This window comes from Parus major, chromosome 20 (assembly GCF_001522545.3).
Source record: "Parus major isolate Abel chromosome 20, Parus_major1.1, whole genome shotgun sequence".
Lineage (NCBI taxonomy): Eukaryota > Metazoa > Chordata > Aves > Passeriformes > Paridae > Parus > Parus major.
In genome coordinates, this window is record NC_031788.1 from 6,979,560 (window position 1) to 7,000,602 (window position 21,043).

At 51.9% G+C, this 21,043-nt stretch overlaps 2 protein-coding genes across 4 annotated transcripts in view; one reads left to right on the forward strand and one right to left on the reverse strand.

Moving 5' to 3' along the window:
• The window catches only part of CDK5RAP1 (CDK5 regulatory subunit associated protein 1), a 6,478-nt gene extending 2,292 nt beyond the window's left edge, over nt 1-4,186 (forward strand). The window contains exons 5-13 of the mRNA XM_015647133.3: nt 9-256; nt 983-1,103; nt 1,380-1,610; nt 1,873-1,970; nt 2,084-2,139; nt 2,255-2,385; nt 3,141-3,290; nt 3,687-3,827; nt 3,959-4,186. Coding sequence (XP_015502619.1) covers nt 9-256; nt 983-1,103; nt 1,380-1,610; nt 1,873-1,970; nt 2,084-2,139; nt 2,255-2,385; nt 3,141-3,290; nt 3,687-3,827; nt 3,959-4,039 — 1,257 coding nt within the window. The 3' untranslated portion in view covers nt 4,040-4,186. The remainder of the gene's footprint in view (nt 1-8; nt 257-982; nt 1,104-1,379; nt 1,611-1,872; nt 1,971-2,083; nt 2,140-2,254; nt 2,386-3,140; nt 3,291-3,686; nt 3,828-3,958) is intronic.
• Nucleotides 4,187-11,089: 6,903 nt separating this feature from the next.
• LOC107213088 (BPI fold-containing family B member 4-like) lies at nt 11,090-18,931 on the reverse strand. 3 transcript variants are annotated; one of them, XM_015647118.2, is made up of 12 exons: nt 18,758-18,930; nt 16,984-17,092; nt 16,527-16,712; nt 16,032-16,437; nt 15,497-15,601; nt 14,902-15,048; nt 14,530-14,593; nt 13,778-13,838; nt 13,040-13,131; nt 12,901-12,943; nt 12,146-12,201; nt 11,090-11,978 (listed from the first exon to the last, which is right to left on the reverse strand). In XM_015647118.2, exons 2-11 carry the CDS (start codon nt 17,075-17,077, stop codon nt 12,170-12,172), a joined length of 1,230 nt encoding a protein of 409 aa, XP_015502604.1. In that variant the 5' UTR covers nt 17,078-17,092; nt 18,758-18,930; the 3' UTR covers nt 11,090-11,978; nt 12,146-12,169. The 3 variants fall into 3 exon arrangements, with proteins under 3 accessions (XP_015502604.1, XP_015502605.1, XP_015502608.1); XM_015647119.2 differs by lacking the exon at nt 18,758-18,930 and adding an exon at nt 17,505-17,682; XM_015647122.2 differs by lacking the exon at nt 16,527-16,712 and having other exon boundaries at nt 18,758-18,931.
• Nucleotides 18,932-21,043: the final 2,112 nt, after the last annotated feature.

Sequence of the window (21,043 nt, forward strand, 5' to 3'; positions counted from 1 at the left end):
GAGGGCAGGCCCTGCCTCATGAGGACCCTTCTCCTTTGTTGGCAGGATGCATGGCTGAGAGGCTTAAGGAGGAGATTCTGCACAGGGAGAAGCTGGTTGATGTCGTGGCTGGCCCTGATGCCTACCGTGATCTTCCCCGGCTGCTGGCAGTGGCAGAGTCTGGCCAGCAAGCTGCCAATGTCCTGCTGTCCCTAGATGAGACTTATGCTGACATTCTGCCTGTCCAGACTAGTGCAGGTGGCACGACAGCATTTGTGTGAGTACCTTTTCCCAGTGCTTGTTTCTGCGGCTCCAGTTTGGAAATCTGCTGTGCAGAGCAGATGTGTCAGTGACAGCAGCTGCCCAGGAGATGCAGTGTCTGGCTGCATTGAGTCTCCCAGAGTGTGTGTGTGTGTGTGTATTTGCTGCTGCTTTGCTGTGTGACTGAGCCCTGGGGAATGTGCCCTGAGCTCAGGCTGTTGTGGACTTCTCTCCCTGTCTTTTGGGAATGCTGACTCTCAGCCTGATGCTGCATTGAGTGATTTCTGTGCTACTGTCCCTGCCTGAAGTCCATACCTCTCTCACATCCCCTGCTTTCTGTGGTGCCGTGCCCCAGGTTCTGCTATTTATTCTTGTAATCCTCTACACATTATAACTTCTGATTGTTTAGATTTGGTGATAACATTGTCAGACATGAATCAGACTCTGCTCAGTGTGGCCATTGCATATGGAAGGACGGTATTGCTCTCTGCAGGAGTGGGGTGTAGAAGGATCTTTGATCAGTGCCAGGCTGCAGTGGCAGGCTGTGCTTCATTAGTTCTTTCCAGCTTTCTTGGAAATGTGCATGAAAAGTCAAGTGTTAGCTCAGGGCAAGCAGAATGCAGTGTGGATGGTCTGTGTGTGGAGCTGGCTGCAGGCAGCACTACTGGGCTCATCCTGGGCAGGGTGCAGCATGGATGGTTCTGGAGGAGCGGGGTGTGACCCGTGCTTTACCTCTCGGCAGGTCCATCATGCGGGGCTGTGACAACATGTGCAGTTACTGCATCGTGCCCTTCACCCGAGGCCGGGAAAGGAGCCGCCCCATCGCCTCCATCCTGCAGGAAGTGAGGATGCTGTCAGATCAGGTGAGGCAGAGCCTCCTCCTGCCTGTCCCAAACCATGGGAGGAAGGGTGGTAACAGTGTTTTCAGTGGTACTTGTAACCACTGTCACTGTCTTTATCTAAAGAAATGAGAGTTGTGGTGGGGTTCTGCCAGTGGCTTTTTAATTCCCCTTGTAATACTCCATGACACAAGGGAGAGAGGGCTTCTGTTGGAAACTCCTTGGAGTAAAACCATGGCCACCTTTGCAGCTCAGCCATTCTGCCCAGGTTAGATTTCTTCTTTTCTGTTTATTTTGTAGGGAGTGAAAGAAGTGACCCTATTGGGTCAGAATGTCAACAGCTTTCGAGACCTGTCTGAGGTGCAGTTTCAGTCAGTGGCTGCCCCAGGCCTCAGCCGTGGCTTTAGCACAGTCTACAAAGCCAAACAGGGAGGTCTGCGCTTCTCACACCTGCTGGACCAGGTCTCTAGGATTGATCCAGAAATGAGGATCCGTTTCACCTCTCCACACCCTAAGGATTTTCCTGATGAGGCAAGTGTAGAATAAACACCTTGGCCTCTGCTTGCAGGCAGAGAGGCAGCTCTGAAATGTGAGGTATGGGCTGTACTGCCTTCCCAAACAAAGAGAATGTGGGTTCCCAAACTGGGAACAGCAGCTCCTGGGAGCTGGATGCTGGGGCTAAAGCCCCAGTTTACTGGTTTACAGTATGTTGGATTTTACCCAGGGAAGACTCTTCCCTTAGCACCCTGTTACAGTTAAGCTGTCTGAGACATCTCCTGATCACTTACCACAGGTTCTGCAGCTCATCCAGGAGCGACACAACATCTGCAAACAGCTGCACCTCCCAGCCCAGAGTGGGAGCACACGAGTCCTGGAGGCGATGCGGCGAGGGTGGGTCACCCCACAAGGAGCCCTGTGTCCTGCCCTCTGATTTGGGCTGCTGGTTTCTCCTCACTGATGTTGTGGGTTTCCAAGTTAGCAAGTCCATGTGCTGTTCATTTCAGATACACAAGAGAAGCATATTTAGAGCTCGTGCACCACGTGCGTGACTCTATTCCAGGTGTGTGTTCCTTTGGTTTGGTCTGAACTCGGCACAGCTGCATCTCACTGTCCTTTCCTGAGTGCAGCATTCCCATCTTCAGTGAGGGAAGTGTACAGCTGTGTGTCTGTTACAGGAGTGAGCTTGAGCAGTGATTTCATCACTGGGTTCTGTGGAGAGACAGAGGAGGATCACCAGCAGACGTTGTCCTTGCTGCGGGAAGTCCGCTACAACATCGGCTTCCTGTTTGCTTACAGCATGAGACAGGTGAGTGCAGGCCCTGGTGGAGAAGACTGAAGGCTGAAGTTACCTTTGGGTGTGTCCCCTAAACTCCTGAGGGCTGTTTCTCACAATAACACGTTTTTTAAAAGGTTGTTGAAAATCATACACAAAGACTTAGCATACTGGTAGATGTTTTTCCCAGGCAGCACTTGTAGGGTATGTGCTTCTGCAAGGGCTGTTGTTGTGTCTGGGCAGCTTCCAGCTTCTCTGTAGGAGTGTCAGGGTTGGTAACTGCTCAGTGACCTGGCTCTGCGGATGTTCCAGGGTCATTGCAGGGAAGAAACTGTTTCAGCAGAGGCTGCAGATACATTATTTGCTGATGAGGAATGTGCTGATGGAGCTGGGCTGGAGCCCAGCTATAGGGGTCTGTCAGTCAAGTCTGGAAGGAAGTGGTGAATTTTTGAGAAGAGTAATTTGTAGTTGGTAAGTCTCCATTAGAATGCTCTCCAGAGTATGTAATACCGTTGGGGAAGAGGACAGAGGATTGGGAAACATAAGGAAGCAAAGGGATTTGGATCACCATTCAGTGCATAGGTTAGAAGTAGTAGAATCTGTTGCCTGTGGACAGACAGGCACATCCCACACAGGAGCTGCAAAACTGTTTCACAGCCACTGATACTCAGTGGAATGTGAAATTTGGAATGTGGGAAGCTGTTGCTGGAAATGGAGCTGGCTGGGGTCAGACAAGGCTCTGGGGTCAGGCTGGGTGCTGAGGGGCTGCACTGGCTCTGTGTGTGCAGAAGACGCGGGCGCATCACCGGCTGCAGGACGATGTCCCCACAGATGTGAAGAAGCGGCGGCTGGAGCAGCTCATTGCCACCTTCCGGGAGGAGGCTGCGAGGGCCAACGCAGCTCTGGTGGGACAGGCCCAGCTGGTGCTGGTGGAAGGGGTGAGTGGGCCTGGAATGGAATTGTCCTCCTCCTTTCTTGCTGGCTCTGAGGCTGTGCACAGCACTCACCACTTCTGGCTTCCCTTCTCAGTTTCCCCTTGTAATCCCAGGACTCCCAAGACCATTTCTTCACACTTAAAGCAGACAGCCTGACTTTCCCAGAGCACTGAGCACAGAGGATGGGATCAGTTAGGGATGCATCTCTGGCCAAGCACAGAATTTGTGCTTTGGTGTGTGAGTGTCACCCATCAGCTCTGGCCACAGTGCTTTGTTCCAGGGCTTGGTTAATGTGGGTTTAATACCATCAATAGTGCTCAATTAATTCCTGAGGCAATAAAGCCCAGCAGTGAATCAGAGCAATTGCCATGCAGGTAATGTTCCCTATCCTCTTTCCAGCCCAGCAAACGCTCTGCCTCGGAGCTGTGTGGGAGGAACGACGGCAACATCAAGGTGATCTTCCCCGACGCCGAGCTGGAGGATGCTGCCGAGTGCAGGGCTCCAGGCAGAGCCCAGCCAGGGGACTATGTGATGGTGAAGGTGACCTACCTGCAGTGCTCATTTCCTTGCACAGTGCTGTTCTCTAGGGCAGCTGCTGCTAGAAGAGCCTGAAATTAGAATAGATATTCCCCAGCCTTTCTGTGCCTGAGGACCTGTGCTGTTTCTTTCAGGTAACCTCTGCCAGCTCACAGACCCTGCGGGGAGTTCCGCTCTGCAGGACCACCCTGTCCCGTGCTGCTGCTTCTCACTGAGGGATCCCTGCTGCCCCTGCATGGAAGCAGCACATATTCTCCGTGAAGAAACAAGGAAGTGTGGTCAGGTGGAGATATGGTAGAACCAGGGAGATATATATGTATATTAAAATCTATTTGTGAAATAATAAAATACATATATATTTATGCTTTGGTGCCATCTTACCCCTCATAGATGTGTGCAGGTTCAAAGGGATGTGTGAACTTTCAAAAAGGTTCAAAGCTGCATGTGAACTTTTAAAATCCAAGTACTGTGAGATTGTGTATTTTGACTTGCCTTGAGGCTTGTTACACACTCACAGTGCTTCAGGTCTGTCCTCTGTGGTCACATCCTCTGGCACAGCCCAGCCTGAAAGATGGATGTGCAGAGCAGTTTCTTCCCAGGAAGGAGCTCAGCTGAATTTAGGACCTGCAAAAGCTGGTAGTACCTACAAAACAGCCCCAGGAGCTGCTGGAGAATGGCAGAAGTACAGTCTAAGGGTAGAAAGAGCTGAAAGAACATAAGATCGATTAATTATTTCCAAATATTGGCAAAATGCTTCGAAAGGGGAACAAACCTCCCCCTCCAAACTTTGCTTGTGTGTTGGAATGTGGCACTGGACTGTGGAATGAAAAATGGTGTTTAACGTGCACCAGTGAATCTGTTGTCTGGGGCTGAAGGAATGCAGCCTTGCCCTGGTACTGGGGAGGATTGGATCTTTGGAGAAGATTTCCTTGTTTCCAGGTCTGGATTCCATAGGAAGAGATGGTTGCTAGTTGAGGGTCATCTCTGGCCTCTTAAAACCTGGGGTCCAGTTTTGTAATCCAAACTTCTAGGGGTGTCCTTCCCTTTGCTTAATAAGAGAAGGGGTTATATTGATTTAAATGGTCAGAAAATTCTTCAAGTGCGTCTGACAGTTCCTTGTTTTCATCAGCCTGCAGCTGACCCTGGCTGCACAGTGTCACATTCCAGCCTGCTCTGTGAAATTCAAACAAGGACCTGTGACCTGCACTTGTGAGTAAACTGAGATGTGAGAAAGGATCACCCCTTTTCATGCAGATAATAATGTCATTAAAATAAATCCTTGTAAAAGGCTCTAGCCAGTGACCAGTTTTGAAGGAACAGCTGGTAGCAGGGCAGTCACAACGTGAATTTGTAGAATTTTAAAATAAACCTCCTCTCCTGCTCAGTTCTTTCTGGGCTATAATTGTATCTCTTTGAAAACAGCATGGTTCACTGAATATTCATTAGGCTTCAAGAAACAAATACATTTTGCTTATTATCTCAGAGCTGAGTCCCTTCTCCTAGAAGTGACTCTGCACAGTCAGCACAGTCCGTGAGGGCTCGGAGGTGCTGATGGGCACACAGGGCTGCTCTGCCCTCCTGCTTCCACACGGGAAAGTGTCTTTGGCCCAAATTCACAAACCATGGCCTGAACCTGTGCTGCCCAGTCAGGGTGAGCCTGTGGTCCAGGGGGGATTCAGGAAGAGGCAGCAGATAGGGATGAAATCCCAAAGGAAGCAGCAGCATCTGTAAGCAGCAGCCCTCAGAGGTGATGGGCGCTGAGGCCAACATGCTTGGCTTATCAAGCCCACTGGGCAGTGGCCAGATTTAACTAAATCTTTCAGCCCATGATTCCCATGAATCCTGGAACCAGGACTCAAGACAGAGCACCCTGGAAAGGACTGACACCCACCTTTCCCTGCTCGTTTTGACCTCCCCAAGAACGCCTATTCCAAGTGGGAAATGGAGACCACAGTGTGTCCTCCCCCCTCCATCCTGCTTTGAGGCCAGCTGTGGCCGTTTTACAATCATTATTTTAAGAGCAGGAGACTAATGAGGAGGAGAGCTGGGTTTTACATTTTGATGAGGAGGTGATAATGCTCACTGCACGAGCTCCCGGGGGAGCCATAGCACTCACCATTTGCTTCGCCTCCTTAGTTTTTATAGGCCTCCGGAATGAAGACCAAGGTTTTAAGGCAGCAAAGCATCCATTAGGAAGTGCTTACGGTGACCTTGGAGGCTGTGTCAGTCCTTTGGCAGTATGTGGAAGAAGGAATGTGTTGTTTTCCTTGAGGCCTGGAGGTGGGATGCAGGTTCTGTGTCGCTTGTCAGGTTTGCTGCCTAAACCCTGCTGTTGGGAAAGATGAACTCGTGCCTCGTGTTCTTTCTTGCACGTTTCAGTTCCCACCCTGAGCAGGGATGAGAGCCCTGAACCTCCCATCTCCCTGATGTACACCTGTGCCTTCTGCAGGTCCAAGTAGTGCCCTTCCAGTCAGTCGTGCCCCAGTTACGCCCATGGGCAAACACCTAAGGAGGCATTTGGCAGCTCAGGTTTCCCAGAACAGAGCTGAAGTGCTGGGATGACATTTACTTTCCAACAGCAGCTGTGCCCTGAGGGTGTCTCCTAACACCGGAATTTCGTAACACACAGCCTGCGCTTTTCTTTCTGCTGGCAGGGTGTGTGGGCGAGGCTGGACATCACCCGCACACACAAATAGCTTCACCTGGCAGAAAGGTCGCTGTCAGGGAGAACAAGAGCCCATTTGTTCCCCGGACCCCCATCGGAGAACAAACTTGTTTGTCCTCAAGTCTTGGCTGTGCTCAGGGACTGGAGGGGCAGACACCAGCAGCAGGCACTCACAGGCCCTGTTCCCTGCTCTGCGCTGGCTTTTATTGAACTAAGGACAGCCTCAAAATTGATGCCCATCATTGCCTATTCTCACCTGCCCAAACTTGTTCCCTTCTCCAAGACTTTTGAAGCAGCTTGGGCAGAACAGTCAGTCTTTATCCCAGTGCCAGGGCTGGCCATGGTGTATCATGTGCTCCCCCAGAACCCCTCGAGATCTGCACTCTGTTTTCCCTCTGCATGTCACGGTGCTGGTGGAGGGAAGGATGGATGTTTTCCCTGATGGAAGCCTGTAAGCACAGTTTGCTTTAGGTCAGCTGGAGCCTTGCTCTGCTGAGGGGGTGGCAGGTGACAAGGTACTGCCTCTGAGTGATGCCAGCAGCCTGCCAGGCTTGCCAGGGAAAATGCTTTCCTCCTCTTTTCTCAGGGGTTTTCACTCCAGCAGACAGGCTCCATGTGCCTGCCAGCCCATTCCCCCAGGCCTCCTCCTCCTTCCTGCTCTGGGACTGCTGTGGGCTGGGGGTCCAGGGAGTTTTCTTTCAGCAGCTTTTCATCACCATTTCTGAAGCCAGCTCTTTGCACAGAGCTTTGGGATTTAATGCAACATAAAGAACTTTCAAAACTGTTTTCCACTTCTGAAACCAGTTCTATCTTCAGTTCACTCCTTTCTAAAACTGGCAGTGGTTGGGTTCTGGCAGGACAGGTACAGCTGCTCCTCTGCAGCCGATGGTGAACTCTGTGCTGTGCTGGAAATGCAACGAGCTGTCCATTGCCATTGCTTGTTGCACCCCCAGAGCAGCCCCAAGCTGCTCTGCAGCCCCCCCAGGTTGGCATTGTCTGTTCCCAGTGTCCCTCCGTGTCCGTGCGCCTTCCCAGAGCACTGCTGGGCTGTGACCTGCATGGCAATGACAGAGGCACCGGTGCTGAGTGGCAGCTCTGCCTTTGGGGGTTTGTGAATTCAGAGGGTATCTCACAGCCTGTCACAGGCACTGCTGCTCTCTGGGGCCCTGCAGTCCTGTGGCTTTGCCTCCTCCCTTGTGAGCAATTTATTTCCTTTACTGACAGACAACTATTGACTTCTCATTCTCCTGAAGATGAGATGTCTTGTCTCATCAGGTTTAAATTAGTTTTATCTTTAGCCTTTCCTATAAATAAGCTCTCATCACGGTGTCATTACTTGATATCTATTTTCTGATGTTTTTCATTAATGGCTCTATATCTTCCAGATATTTTTTCAAGTATTTTTTTTCCCTGCTGCTGAGTTATTTAACAGTCAGACGCAGATCAGAGACATGAAGATGGTCTGATGCTAGTCAGAAACAGCGTGGAATGGACCAGCACCACTTGGTGTGTGGAGCAGGGCACTGGGACTGTGATGGGGCGGCAGTGGGGCTGCACTAGGGCTGTCAGGGATGGTCATGCATTCCCTCCCTGCCTCTCTGCATCCCTCTGATCCCAGCCTGAGCTCTGACACGCCTGGGGCTCTCAGGAGCACGAGTCAATAGAGTAATTAAAATGCCTCCCATGAGGCGAAGGTGCTGCAATTCCTTTGGACAGCTGTATCTGTGAAAAACAGAGGACTGCTTTCTGTGCTTCATGTGCCTGGCAGGGGCTCTTCCCCTTCAGCAGAACTTCCACTAGGAAATGTGAAAGGGAATTTTTTCACATTATTTCAAGGGGGCCCTTGCCCGGGGTCCCTGTTCCTGCTGGGTCCGAGCCACCTTCCCCAGCAGCCAGTCTGGGGCAGCTGCTATTGCTACCAGGAACATGGAGCTGGAAGTACTGCCAGCCTGGGGACAGGCAGGGTGGCCAGCTTGGGGACAGGCAGGGTGGCCAGCCTGGGGACAGGCAGGGTGGCCAGCCTGGGGACAGGCAGGACTGTCAGCACAGGGACATTTCTCATTATGTCTTCCAAAGTGGCAAAAGCAAAGTCCATCAGTGCTGAAAACACCCAAATCTCAACCTCACTGCCCTACATTTACTTCTTGTATTGAGGAGGAGGAGAAAGGTGTCTAATTCCTGGAGAGCAAACCCCGGGATGACAGCAGCCTGATGCACAGTGGCATGTCAAAGGGAGCTGTCAGGGTGTTCAGGGACACTGCTGGGGCTGTGTTTGCCACTACAGAGCCAGGTCACCGCGGGATCCCTCGCTCACCCCAGCTGTGGCTCCCATGTAGGAATTAGAGAGCGGCTGCAGCGCCTCCAGCAGAGGGTTTGAGGGTGATTAATATTCAGCACACTGCTGTGAAAATGAACAGCCAGAAAGGATTGTCCTCCTCCCATTCCTGCATCCATGAGGACAGTGAGGGGGGAACAGAAATTAAATTCACTTTTGGTCAGGCTGATTATGGGGTTTTGAGACTAAACAAGGTGCTCCATTCTCTTTTGCATATTTAGTGTCTTTTAATCTGTTTCTTATTCCTTTTTTTTTTTTTTTTAATGTCATCTTTCTGTAATTTAATTACAGGAAGTTTAAAAAGAATAGTAGGAGGCTTTGGTTAAAGCTATCAGAACCAAACAGGAGGCAATTCCAAAACCAGTTTCCCTTTAAAAGAGGGAAACATTCTGACATTTCATTAAAGGAAAGATTCTTCCTACAATTTCTTTTCCAAACTCCATTTTGAAAAGCCCTTATACAGGTGGTGGGAAAGCTTTCCCCATCCCATGCTCAGCAGCCAGAGCCTGGCAGGAGCAGTGGCAATGCTGACAGTATCCCTGGGATGCTCTGCACAGCAGACAGGTGTTGTTGGGTGCAGAACCCAGCAGGGTGAGAGCAACCTCAGGAAAAACCCCATCAGTGCCCTTGCAGCCAGAGCTGGCAATCTGAGCTGTTTCAGAGTCACCTGTCCTGGCACACTGGGGCTGGGTGGTGCTGGCAGCAGGGACATCCCCCATGGCACTGTTTTTATTACTCTTGGTGGGTCAGACCAGTGCAGGTGCTGCTGCTGTCCCCACAGGGCTCACAGGGGCCAGTGGCTGCCCAGCCCTGGAGGTGGGAGCCAGCCCAATGGCACCATTCCACCTGCAGAGTTCTGTGGTTTGGCATTTTGGCTCTAGGATTACTGAGGGAATATTTACATCTCTTTTTGCAATCATTCACAGCAAGTGAGCCTAGAATGGAGCTTGGCACGTTCCTTCATCCTCCTCCTTTGGTTTCCTTAGGAACTGGAAACTGAAGGTGCCCAATGAGGCGTTACGGATTCAATAGCTCAGGCCAAGGCACTGCCACCCATCCTGTCCTTCCCCTCTGACCACAGAGCTCTGCCACTGTCATCAGAGGGCATCTGGCATCTGCCCTTCATGCTCTGAGCACACACAGATCATCAGCACCAAGATCCACGGGCACAGCCCCCAGCGTGTGGGTGTTACTGCAGCCAGAGCGAGGTGCCCAATGCCCACATCTCATTAACCTTGTTACCTCTGCCCTTAATTGGCAGGGCAGGGGTGGCATTGGCTGCTCAGGGTATGGTGAAGGTGAGGTAAAGGGAGTAAAGGAGAGGCTGGGCTGCGGTCCTGTGGCACTGGTGACACATCAGCCACACCAGTACCTTGGGAAAAGAGCAGTGAGAACCTCCAAGTTTTTCAGGGGAACATTTAGCCACCCAGAAGATGTGAGCAGGAGCCCTGGCAGCGTGGCACCAGGAGGATGCTGGCTGCAAACTCTCGGCTAACAGCACCAGGACTCCCCTGTACCTGTTGGGTGGAGCCCTGGGGGGACCAGAGGGACCCACACCTGACAGAGGCAGAGAAGGGTGCAGGTGCTGCCCACCAGGAATGCCCAGCAGAGCCAACGTGGACACGTGGAAATGGTTGGTGGCATGTGGTGCTGGGACAGTGGTTCTGGAGGCTGCAGGGCTTGGGCATCTCTCACCACGCAGCTGTTCTTCTCCAGGGCTGTGGCACAGCCAGCCCCATGGGGGATGAGGTTTGATGCCAGTGCAGTCATGAGTGAGCTCCTGTGCCCAAGAGCTTGCTGGCTACTGCCACTGCTCTCCCTGGGGTCCTGGGGGGTCCCAGCCTGGGAGGGAGCTGTCTCCCTGGGGCCCCAGGGATGTGTTTGTTCATGTCAAACAGCTCCCAGCTCACTGGCAACAGGCAGGAGCAGGAATACACACTGAAAGATCCAGCAGCTCAGGGACAGGGGCAGAATAAATCTGCATAAATACAAATGAGGGGAATATTTATTTGCCACATTGACCACATTTCTGTAGCTACTTTAAACTGTGAGAGTGGGGGTCCAGCAGCCTGGGCAGGGTTTGGGCTCCATTCAGGCCTGGCTCTGGGTCTGCAGCCCCTGTGGTTCCCCGCCTTTCCAGCAGACTCACCTATTCAATATTCCTCACATGTGAGTTACTCCTGTAGCTGATGGGAGAGATAAATAACAAAACCCTTGCAAATGCAAAAATCCTTTGGCAGTTTGGAAAGGAACCAAGTCACGTGCTGAATGCAGATGAAGAAAAATCATTTTTATTGTAAGGAGTAACAGAAGGGTGTGAATCTGCCTCAAATCCACCTCACCCACAATGCAGCACATCCAAATCCACTTGGAGATTACAAGGCAGGATAGCGTTCACTCTGATCAGTTCAAAGCGTCGCTGTTTGGGAACAAATAGGCTGAGTGTGTGCCTGGATTAGGCTGGGGGCTTTTTTTGCCTCTTTTTAACAGTATGAAATCACTGGAAACAGCAAAATTCCCTTTTGAAATGGCAAGCCAATCAAGAAGCAGAGCAAAGACAAAGTGTTTACAGCTCATTGAATTCGTCCCTTTTCTCTCTCCCCTTCTCAGAAGGATTTGTGCAGTTGGTGCAAACTCATGAAATTCCAGAGGGGACCAAACCCCTGCCTGACTGCATCCAGCCCTTGGAATGTCCCCTCTGTGCTGAGCCATTACCTGGCCTAAACCCCAGTCCAAGTGAAGCTGGGGTGGGCATGAGGAAAAACCAGGACATCAAGGTCATCCCTCCATCAGTGAGTACCATAGCCAGTGGTTTGTGGCCATGAGAGCCAGGAGGGACACAGGCAAGACCTGGGGCTCCTGTCTCCATAGTCTCAGTGTCAGCAACATGGCTCATCATCAACATGACTGATCATTGACATAGCTAATTATCAATATGGCTAATTATTGACATTGCTCGCTGTTGGCACAGATTATCATTGGCACAGATAACCCCAGGCCGGACAGAGACACCAAAATCTGAGAAGGCTGAAATGTAGAGCAGAAGAAAGAGTCTTTTCTTGGTTTGGTTTCTTCATTTTCATGTCTATTCTCCACCTGCTGAGTCGTTTTCCTCCCTTCCCTCCTCCTCCTTGGGAATCGCCTGCAGGGGGACCTGGAGAGATACCAGAGTTGAGATTTTAGGCAGCCCTGTGCTACCCCTGTCACCTCCCACTGCCAGGTAGCAGGGTCAGGACTCTTCTCACCCAGCCCAGGTCCTGGCACCGGCACAATCAGCAGCAGAGCTCTGAGCCAGGTCCCCAGGCAGCAAATCCTCCTTACCCCAGGGAGTTGCCAACCTCGCAGCTATGGATTGATCCCGGGATTGACACCTGCGGCTGGGGAGAGACACCCAGGTCATTGCATTCCCTCCTCCAGGTCCCCAAAGGGTCCCCAAAGCCTGACAGTCCCCTGGCATCTCCCACCACAGGGCTGGGCTCAGCGGTGCCTGATGAGAGCCTCCAGCTTTATGGGCAGAGATGATTTAGTGCCCTCAGGAATACGGCTCTGGGGAAGCTGGGAAGACTTCCAACTCTTCCTTCCCTTCCCTATATATTAACTTTCCATGCATATGAAGCTGAAAGCTCTTCCAATCACCTCTGCAAATATTAATTAATCCTCGCAGCATCCTGAGGACCATTATTCACTCTTATTAAGCAAATATTATTAAATCCTTTTATAAGAGGTGAAGTGACTTTTCCAGGGCTGGGCAGGGCACAAGTAGAACGCACAGATTTTCTCTCGATACTGTGTGCCAGACCTGCCACTGCACAGGGGCAAAGCTGCTCACATCTGAGCTGGGGGCTGTCTCTGAGGACCAGGGACCCCAACCACCCCCAGCACTGCCCTGCCCTGTGAGGTACAAGTGCTCTGTTCTGAGCCACACAGCGCCTGGCAGCTCTGGCTGCACCCCAGAGCCATGAGAACACTCCCCACTCCTGGCCACCACCCAGGACTGTGTCCCCCATGGCAGCTGCCCTGTTCTGGCTCCCAGACACCAGTGGGGATCCCCATGGCAGCACTGGGGCTGCACTTACTCTGAAGGAGCCAGTCGATGAAGGTGCTTGGGAATGGGGAATTCTGCAAAGAACAAGGAGGCGTTAGGGCACGTGAATGTGGAGGGAGGGCAGCAGTGTGGGGACATGGGATGGAAAATGGGGTGGGACATGGCTCTACCTGCAGATCCAGCTCCACATAGTGCCCAGCTGTCACTGGCAGTTTGGAGAGGGCAGAGTAGATTTTCCCCAGAAGCCCAAAGGAGATGACGCCTGTGGAGAGGGAGAGAGAGGCCATCAGGGCTGGGCAGAGCTGCCTGTGGGTCACTGAGCCTGCTGGAGCCCTGTGCCCACCCAGAGCATCTGGCAGAGGCTGGGAGAGCATAGTGCTGCTCAGCAAGGAGGAAAATCTCCTTGTCCTTCCTATGGATCTCAGACCCCCTGGGGTTCAAATGTTCTCATGAAAACTGCTGCCCTGGAGCTCCCAGGTGTAGATCCCATCACAAGGGAAATGTTTGGGGTAAATGGAGATGGACAGTTCTGCTTTCAGTGAAGCAGCAATTGTGTGTGAGGTTTGACATGAACAGAGCTGGGGAGAGGAAACCCTCTGTCTCTGTGGGGCTGCACCTGGGTGTCCTGGCATAGCCAACTCTTGGCAGCAGCTTGGGTCTAGCCCTGGTTAGAAAAACACCAGTAAGAAGGGCAGGACTGTGGTGACTGGCAGTGGTGGAGAGACAGGACTGTGCCAGCCACAACAGCTTTGCCAGTGGAGAAAAGCTGCTCCTGCTCCATGTGGAGACCCCTGCTTCCACAGCCCCAGCTCTCCTGAGAGCATCTGCTGCCCATGGAGGTGGCCAGGCACACAAACCCCGAGTGTCATTCTAAAACTTAATATAAGAAAGAAAATTTAATGACTTACGGTTGAGGAACTGCAGATTAATGTTGATGATGCTGACCCAGATGTTCACTAATGGGCAGAGCTGAAATGGCAACAAGTGGCACAGTCTCAGTGAGAACACTGGGGGTGCAGCAGCACGTTCCCCAGCACCACTTGAGCTTCACAGATTTAAATCAGGATGGGACAAACATCCTGATTTCATCCTAGAGCATAGTTCTTCCATGGAAATAGAGGTATATGATTTGTTCAGCCCCCTTCTCAAAATGGCACCGATTCTTCTGAACCAGGTAAAAGATCCTCTAAAAGGCCACTTTGCTCTAAATGGCTCTGTTGCTTCTGCTCACCCCCACAGGGGAACAGCTGAGTATAAATTACCCTGTAACATCGCATGATGAAATTGAAATTACTCCCAACAAATAAATTCTGACTGTAAGGAAGATCAAGCAATTTTGTGTAACTCACTTATGGGCTGCAGGCATGTATCTGTGCATATAAAAATATATATTGTGTATGTATGTGTATATATATATATACACACACACTATATATATATACACTCTATATATATCTATATATCTATGTTTAGATATATCTATCTATATCTATTGTCCCTGCCAAGGGCAGGGGGACTGGAACTAACTAACCTTTGAGGTCCTTTCCAATCCAAACTGTTCTGTGATTCTGTGTGTGTGTAAATCTACCAGGCAGTTGTGGCAGGAGCACTGACTGCAGCTGAAATGCAGCTTCACAGCAAAGAATATTCAGACACTCACCAGCGCAGGAACAAGGGACTTAAGAGACTTGTTCAGCAAGCCGCTCACCAGATTGGTGAGGAGCCTGGGGAGGGAAAAGACAGATAAAAAATTACTGGGGAAGTTGTCAAAACCCAGGACTTGGCATCAAGAAAATCTGAGCCCCTCTGCTTGGTTCAAATCTGAGCTCCTCTGTAGAGGAGCCCTCTCCTCTTCTCTGATAAGAGATGCTGCAAGCCCAGAGCTCCCCCAGGCTTCAGCAGGAATTACAGATGCTCAGGGCTTTGTTATCTGAATCCCAAAATCTGCTTGTTATGCTGTCAATCCGTGCCCAGATTTGAGACTGAAGTTCTGCCCCACTGCCAGCTTGCAGGAGCTGACCCCCATGCTCACCCCTTCCTCATGCTGACTTTGAAGCCACCAAGGAGGTTGTTGCAATCCTTAAGCACCAACTTGAGGTCACCGGGGGAGTCCTGGGTCAGGGCGATGTGGGATGTGACGTTTGCTTCTACTGAGGATCCACTCAGAAACTGAAAAATCCTGGAAGAAAGGAAGTGGGATGGAAGGATATGGAGGAAGGGAAAGCAGCACAGGAGAGCGGTGGAGCCATGAGCACAGCCTCGGCTGGGACAGTGCTTCAGTTTTGGGACTTCTCTCAGGCTCTCTGTCCTGATCACAGACCCATAGAATTGTTCAGGTTGGAAAAGACCTCTAAGATCAAGAAGTCCAATTGAAACCCAGCTTCACCTCCATGTTTGATTAACCATGTCCTCAAGAGCCATATCCACATGTTTTTTGAACACTTCCAAGGATGGTGAGTGTCTGTGGAGTGAGGACAGCTGGAAATGGTTCCAGAGAGAGTCAGCAGCACAGCTTTCTTCACCAGCCTCTTGCTCAATGTTTGGGGATGTTTGTCCAGCACTCAGGAGTGTCCCATCCTCCCCAGTGCCCTCAGGTCCCCATGGCCTCGCTCTCCAGCCTCACTCACCCTGGAAAGCGGAACACCAGCTTCGAGTACAGGTTCAGCACAAGCTCGGTCCCACGAAGGACCTTCCACGACACTCGGGCGTTCTCGAGGTTCAGCACCTTCAGCCTGGGGATTGACACCAAGGCAAACCCACCTTGAGATGGCAGGATCAGCAGGAGCAGATCCTACAGTCCCATCTCTTCCTGCTCATCATTTTGACCTGTGGATATTCCCACGTAACAGTGAAGATGGGGAAGGACCAGTTCCTACTTGCAAACAGCCAATCTCTCAGCATGGTCAGGTTTCTCAAGGCTATGTCCTATGATCTATGAGTCTCAGCCATCTCCACAGGTGGAGATTCCCTGGCTGCCCATGGCAGTGTCACACCACTCCCACGGGTAAGATTTTTCCCATTTCTGGCTGGAATTTCCCCTGTCACAGATGCTCATGTGAGCTGCAAGCCCAGGACTGGTGGTTTGTCTGAGAGGGAGGGTCTGATCCCCTGGATTTTATTGGTCACCCTGCAGTGAGCCCCACCAAGAGGCTTCTGACTCACCAGGCATAGCGTGTCATCTTCTGGGAGGCTCCACCACCCAACAGTCCTCCTGCACCCAGAAGTCCTCCTGCTCCACCCAGAAGACCATCGAGTCCAAGCAGACTTCCATTGCCTAGGAGACCTCCTTTTCCAAGCAGCCCTGTGCCAAGCAGACCCGTCTCTCCAAGAAGGCTGTTATTACCAAGGAGGCCATTGCCGAGGAGACCACCGCTGAGGAGACCATTTCCAAGTCCTTCCCCACCAAGGAGGCCTGTGCCAAGTCCTTCCCCACCAAGGAGGCCCGTGCCAAGTCCTTCCCCACCAAGGAGGCTTGTTGCAAGGCCTTTCTCGCCGAGGACACCTGTGCCAAGTCCTTTCCCACCGAGGATGCCCGTGCCAAGCAGCCCACTGCTGCCAGGTTGTCCTCCTGCAACAGCCAGAACTCCATTACTCTCCTGTCCTTCACCACCCAGAAACCCTCCCCTCCCAAGCCTACCCTGTGCCAGGTTTCCTCACCTAGGAGGCCTGTGCCAAGGGCCCCAGCTCCACTGGGTTCATTTCCTGCACCAAGGAGACCTCCACTTTCTGCTCCACTTGGACTTCCTTGGCCCAGGAGGCCAGTGCCAAGCAGCCCACCTTCACCAAGAGCACCTGTGCCAGGCAAGCCACCTTTTCCACCGATGAGACCAGTCCCAAGCAGGCCTGCACCAAGAGAGTCCCAGTTACTGACTGGACTTCCACTCTTGGGAGGATTTCATTGACAGGGAAGGTTGGTTTGGCCATGTTAGGGTGCTCTGCTGGTGAGGTCTCACAGGGACCCCTGAGCATCCTTGAACAAAGCTGGGCTCTCCATGGAGATGGACCTGCCAGGAGGCAGCTCCCTGCTGAGCAGAGGGACATGGCCATGAGCCCAAAATGGCACAGGACTGTGCCATGACTCTCCCCTGGAAACACAGAAACGATCTGAACTCACCACCACTGGCTTGTGCTGGGTTCAGCAGGTTGAGGAGGGCCTGGGAGGGGGGCAGGAGGCCCCCGAGAAAGATGAGACACCAGAAGGGTGACATGTCCTGGCACAGCACCTGTGGAAAGACCCACATCAGCCCACATGGGCACTGACAGCCCAGCACTGGTCCTGCTCTCCATCCTTCATGTGCACTGCCCTGGGGTGGTGGGGAGATTCCTCCTGGACATACAGCCTCCACATGCCATGGCCCCTCATCCCAGGAGGTCAGCCCAGACCTGCAGCCCCTGTTCCTATTTCTGTTTATCAGGGAGCAGCTGAAGCCCAGTGCCACTCTGCTCCTGAGCCATCGATGTCTCCATGCCTGACCAGGCTCCCCCACTGCAGAGCTGCGTACCTGACACTGCAGAGAAGTGAAAATGCCATTTTAAGAGAGGAAGAGGGATGGAGATGAGGCAGGAGGACCTTGTACTGAGAGAGACGGATGGCTTCCAACCACTCTGAAATGGCCCTGAAAGAGGAACACTCACAGGGGCTCAGCTGAATAAAAAATGACGAGTGTCACAGTCGTGTCCTTCTGCCCGCTGTGAAGAGCACCCTGTGTTATTAAAGCTCAAAGCACGGCCGGAATCAGACTCACTTTCCCGTGGGCAGGTTGTTTGTTTTTCTCATCTTGTTCCACTCAAGCTGTGAAAAAGACTCCGTTTTTCCTGTGTTTGATCTGCCCCCAGCTAAAAGAAAGTACTTTCAAGGACCTTCTGTTCCTGCCCGAGCTGGGCTTCTCAGGGTGACAACGCAGGCTGGGGAGTGTTTGTTTATGCACAGAAAGGTGTTTGCAAAGAAATGAGAAAATGGTCTCTCTGCAGCACTGCCAGGGGTCCCAGCTCTAGGAGCATTTTCATGGACAGCCCATGTCCTGGACAGACACCTCAGCTTGTCCCTTCTGAGAAAAACAATGTACAGGGTGCAGATTGCAGAGGTTCAGCACTGAGAAATAACATTATTTAGGTCAGACTGAACAACTTCTTTATCTCTTCCAGATACTTTAAAAAAATCCCTCTATGACAGTTCTCGGCACAATTAAATTAGACTTTAATTCACTCGACTGTCTTTTACATTTTCCCTTTGATCAGCACGTAATGATGCACAGCTCCTGTAGCTGCGATTATTGAACAGGGGAGAAGGAGAGAGGCTCGAGCAGCTTCTATTGAAAATCGTGTCAAATAAAATCAGTGGGATTTGTTGGAGGGGCTCTGAAAGACGTGTGCAGCATTGCAAAAGGGTACCAAAATGGATGTCAGGGCTCTCAGAAGAGCTCTTAGAAAGAATATGTGACCATGCAGGCACCTATCTCTGCAGTTATTAACAATATCTACCAGGGTGCTGCTCCTCGGTCACACACATTTCAGTGAGCCGAGCATCTTGCACAAGCAAAAGGCATGTCTGGCTTTGCAGATAAACACTTATTTTACACCAGCTGAGATGAGGTCTGGAGAGCTGAAAATTGCTCTGAAATCTGGTCACCAAGATCATGAAAAAACTCCCAGTCCTTTCTGCCAGCTTAGTCATTATCACAAACTTAACAACAACAGGAATAAATGTGGAATTTAACAAGCAAGAGCTCTGCTAGCTTTAAAAATTAATTTTCATAAATGATTAAATGCTGCTACAGAAATCAAAGGAAAGCATCATTAAAATTCCTGCTTTTCAAGCTGAGTTAGGCTGTGCTGTAGGTCGCCTGATGGAGCCGGCACGGTGGCCACGGTCGTTCAGTGCCACTTACCTGGACCCTTTGATGTCGAGGTGGAGCTCCCCATGGTCACGGCTGCTGGCAGCTGCTTTTATATACCCGAGCTGCAGGAATGAGGAAAGCCAAGGAGAGGATGGAGCAGGGACAGTTCTCTTTTGCTGGCTGTGAAGTGTGACCCCTGCGCCAGCCTGACCCTGAACACCACACGTTGCTGTGGCCAGCAGCATCCAGCCAGCCCAGAGCTCACCCCTCACCCTGGGTGTGGTGCCCACCAGCTCTGGGGAGTGTTCCAGGGCTGGTTCAGGAGAGCTCTGCACCATCATATGGAGCAGAATGAGTCCAAGGACAGCGAGAGGTGAGTAATTACCTCCCAAGGAGTTAATTACATACAGAAACCTCACAAATTGCAAAACAAATTAAAGAGAGTGTGGGTTTGTGGCACACCCTCTGCTCTGAGAAAACTGCCTGTGCCCCAGAGGCGGGCAGGAGCTGGCTGTGTGTCCAAGAAAGATCTCCACAGTTTAAAGGAAGATTGAGAGACAAAAGATAAAAGAAAACAGGGAAATAAATAGAGGGGAAAGGAACATCAAAGACGAAGAAAAATCTAATTCTGATGTTCATGTGTGTTTCAGGGTGGATCTGGGCTGGACCAGGGCAGGACAGGCTCACAAGCAGTGATGCTGCAGCTGCCCCAGCTACTCCCTCTCGTCTCAGGAGCAACGGGTGGCTTTAGAGCCTTAAATTAGCAGAAGTTTCATGTTGTTCATGCAGAGTTCATGGGCACTGCTGAGTGATTTTCCCCCCCAAGTCCCTAAGTGCTCCCAGAACAAAGCCCCAGTGAAGCCCAGGGCAAGTGAGGGTGTGTGATGGTGCTCAACATGAACAAGGCACCCCACAGCTTTGGGCCCAGGCCCTGAAGAATCTGACATGTTTGGGTCTGAGACAGCATTTGCTGGCAGAGCTCTGCACCCCCTGAGCTGGGGGTGGACAGAGGGGGCTGCAGCTCTCCCACCTGAGGTCTGTCCTGAGCCCGGGGGTTTCACCAGAGCTGGCCATCCCCACAGGCCTGAACACCTGCTGTGGCTGCAGAGAGGGCTGGACTGTATTGAACCTGAGCACAAGAATGCAAAGTACACCCACACCCTTCCGAGCACCCACAAAAGAGCCCAAAACACAATGTATCTCATCTGGAGAAGTTCATCAAGAGGCCCAGCGGGAGGAGCTGGTGTCCAGCGTGGGTGGCAGGGGTGGCATGGGGACCCGTGGGGGACTGGGGACAGTCTCTGGCTTTCCCAAGGGAAGTGGAGTCCACCAGGCCTCCAGCCACACCCCCAATGACAGTCTGGAGTCACAGGGGAAAGAAACACAAGTCAAAATGTTTGCAATATTTGCCTTTACGGTTAACTTCATGTTCCCTCGCTGTGAAATGGCTGCACGCACGGCCTCACCAAGTCAGGGCCCGTGACACTTCCTTCTCCAAAAGTTTGTGAAACCTAAAGCCTGCTGTCCTCTCCCATGACAGAGGGGAGAACAAGGCATGAAGCCAGGCCCTCTGCCAGCTTCCACAGCCCCCTGCCCAGCTGTACATGGCTGAAGGAGACCTTGATGAACCTAAGGGAAATATCCCAAGCCCTGTGTACAGATGGAAAGAGAAGATGCAGGACTCACATTCAAGTCCACCTTGAGAACTGGCCAGTGGCCAGGGGAAGGCTGGACATGGTGTACTGAATGCTGCCCAGCAAATCCAGAGACACTGGTGCTGGGGGCAGAGGAGGGAGCCAGCGATTCCTTGTTAGACTCAGCTGCAAATCCCCTTCCCCTACCTGAAATTCCTTTTCATCCAGAAGAGCCTGGCTTTCAGGTGGTTCTGGGCAGAGAACTCCTGGGGATCCCTGCTCCTGGCAGATCTGGGGCCAGGGTGGAGCAGAGGAGGGAAAGGTGTCCCAGTCCTCACTCGGCAGGAGTGGGTGACACAAGGAGGGACAGGGCGTGGGACCCACTGTGTGCTCACAGTTCAGGACTCCCAGCTGGCCACTGACGAGTCCCAGGGCGATGTCAAGCACTGGGCAGAGCTGCAAGAGTTGGGGAAGGTCGGTGAGAAGCCACATTCAGAGCCAGGGAAGGACACAGCCCTGCTTGTCTCTGCCAGGCTTTCCCTGGGCATGGGAGCGCTGGAATGGGAGCCCTGCTGGTGACTCCACCAGCTCTGGGTCTGGACACCTTCCTCAAAGAGATGGGGACACCCAGGAGCCCGTGGGGGATGGCTAGAAACACCTTGGAGCTTTCAGGAGGAGGAGAGATTTCAGAAGTCCATAGCGG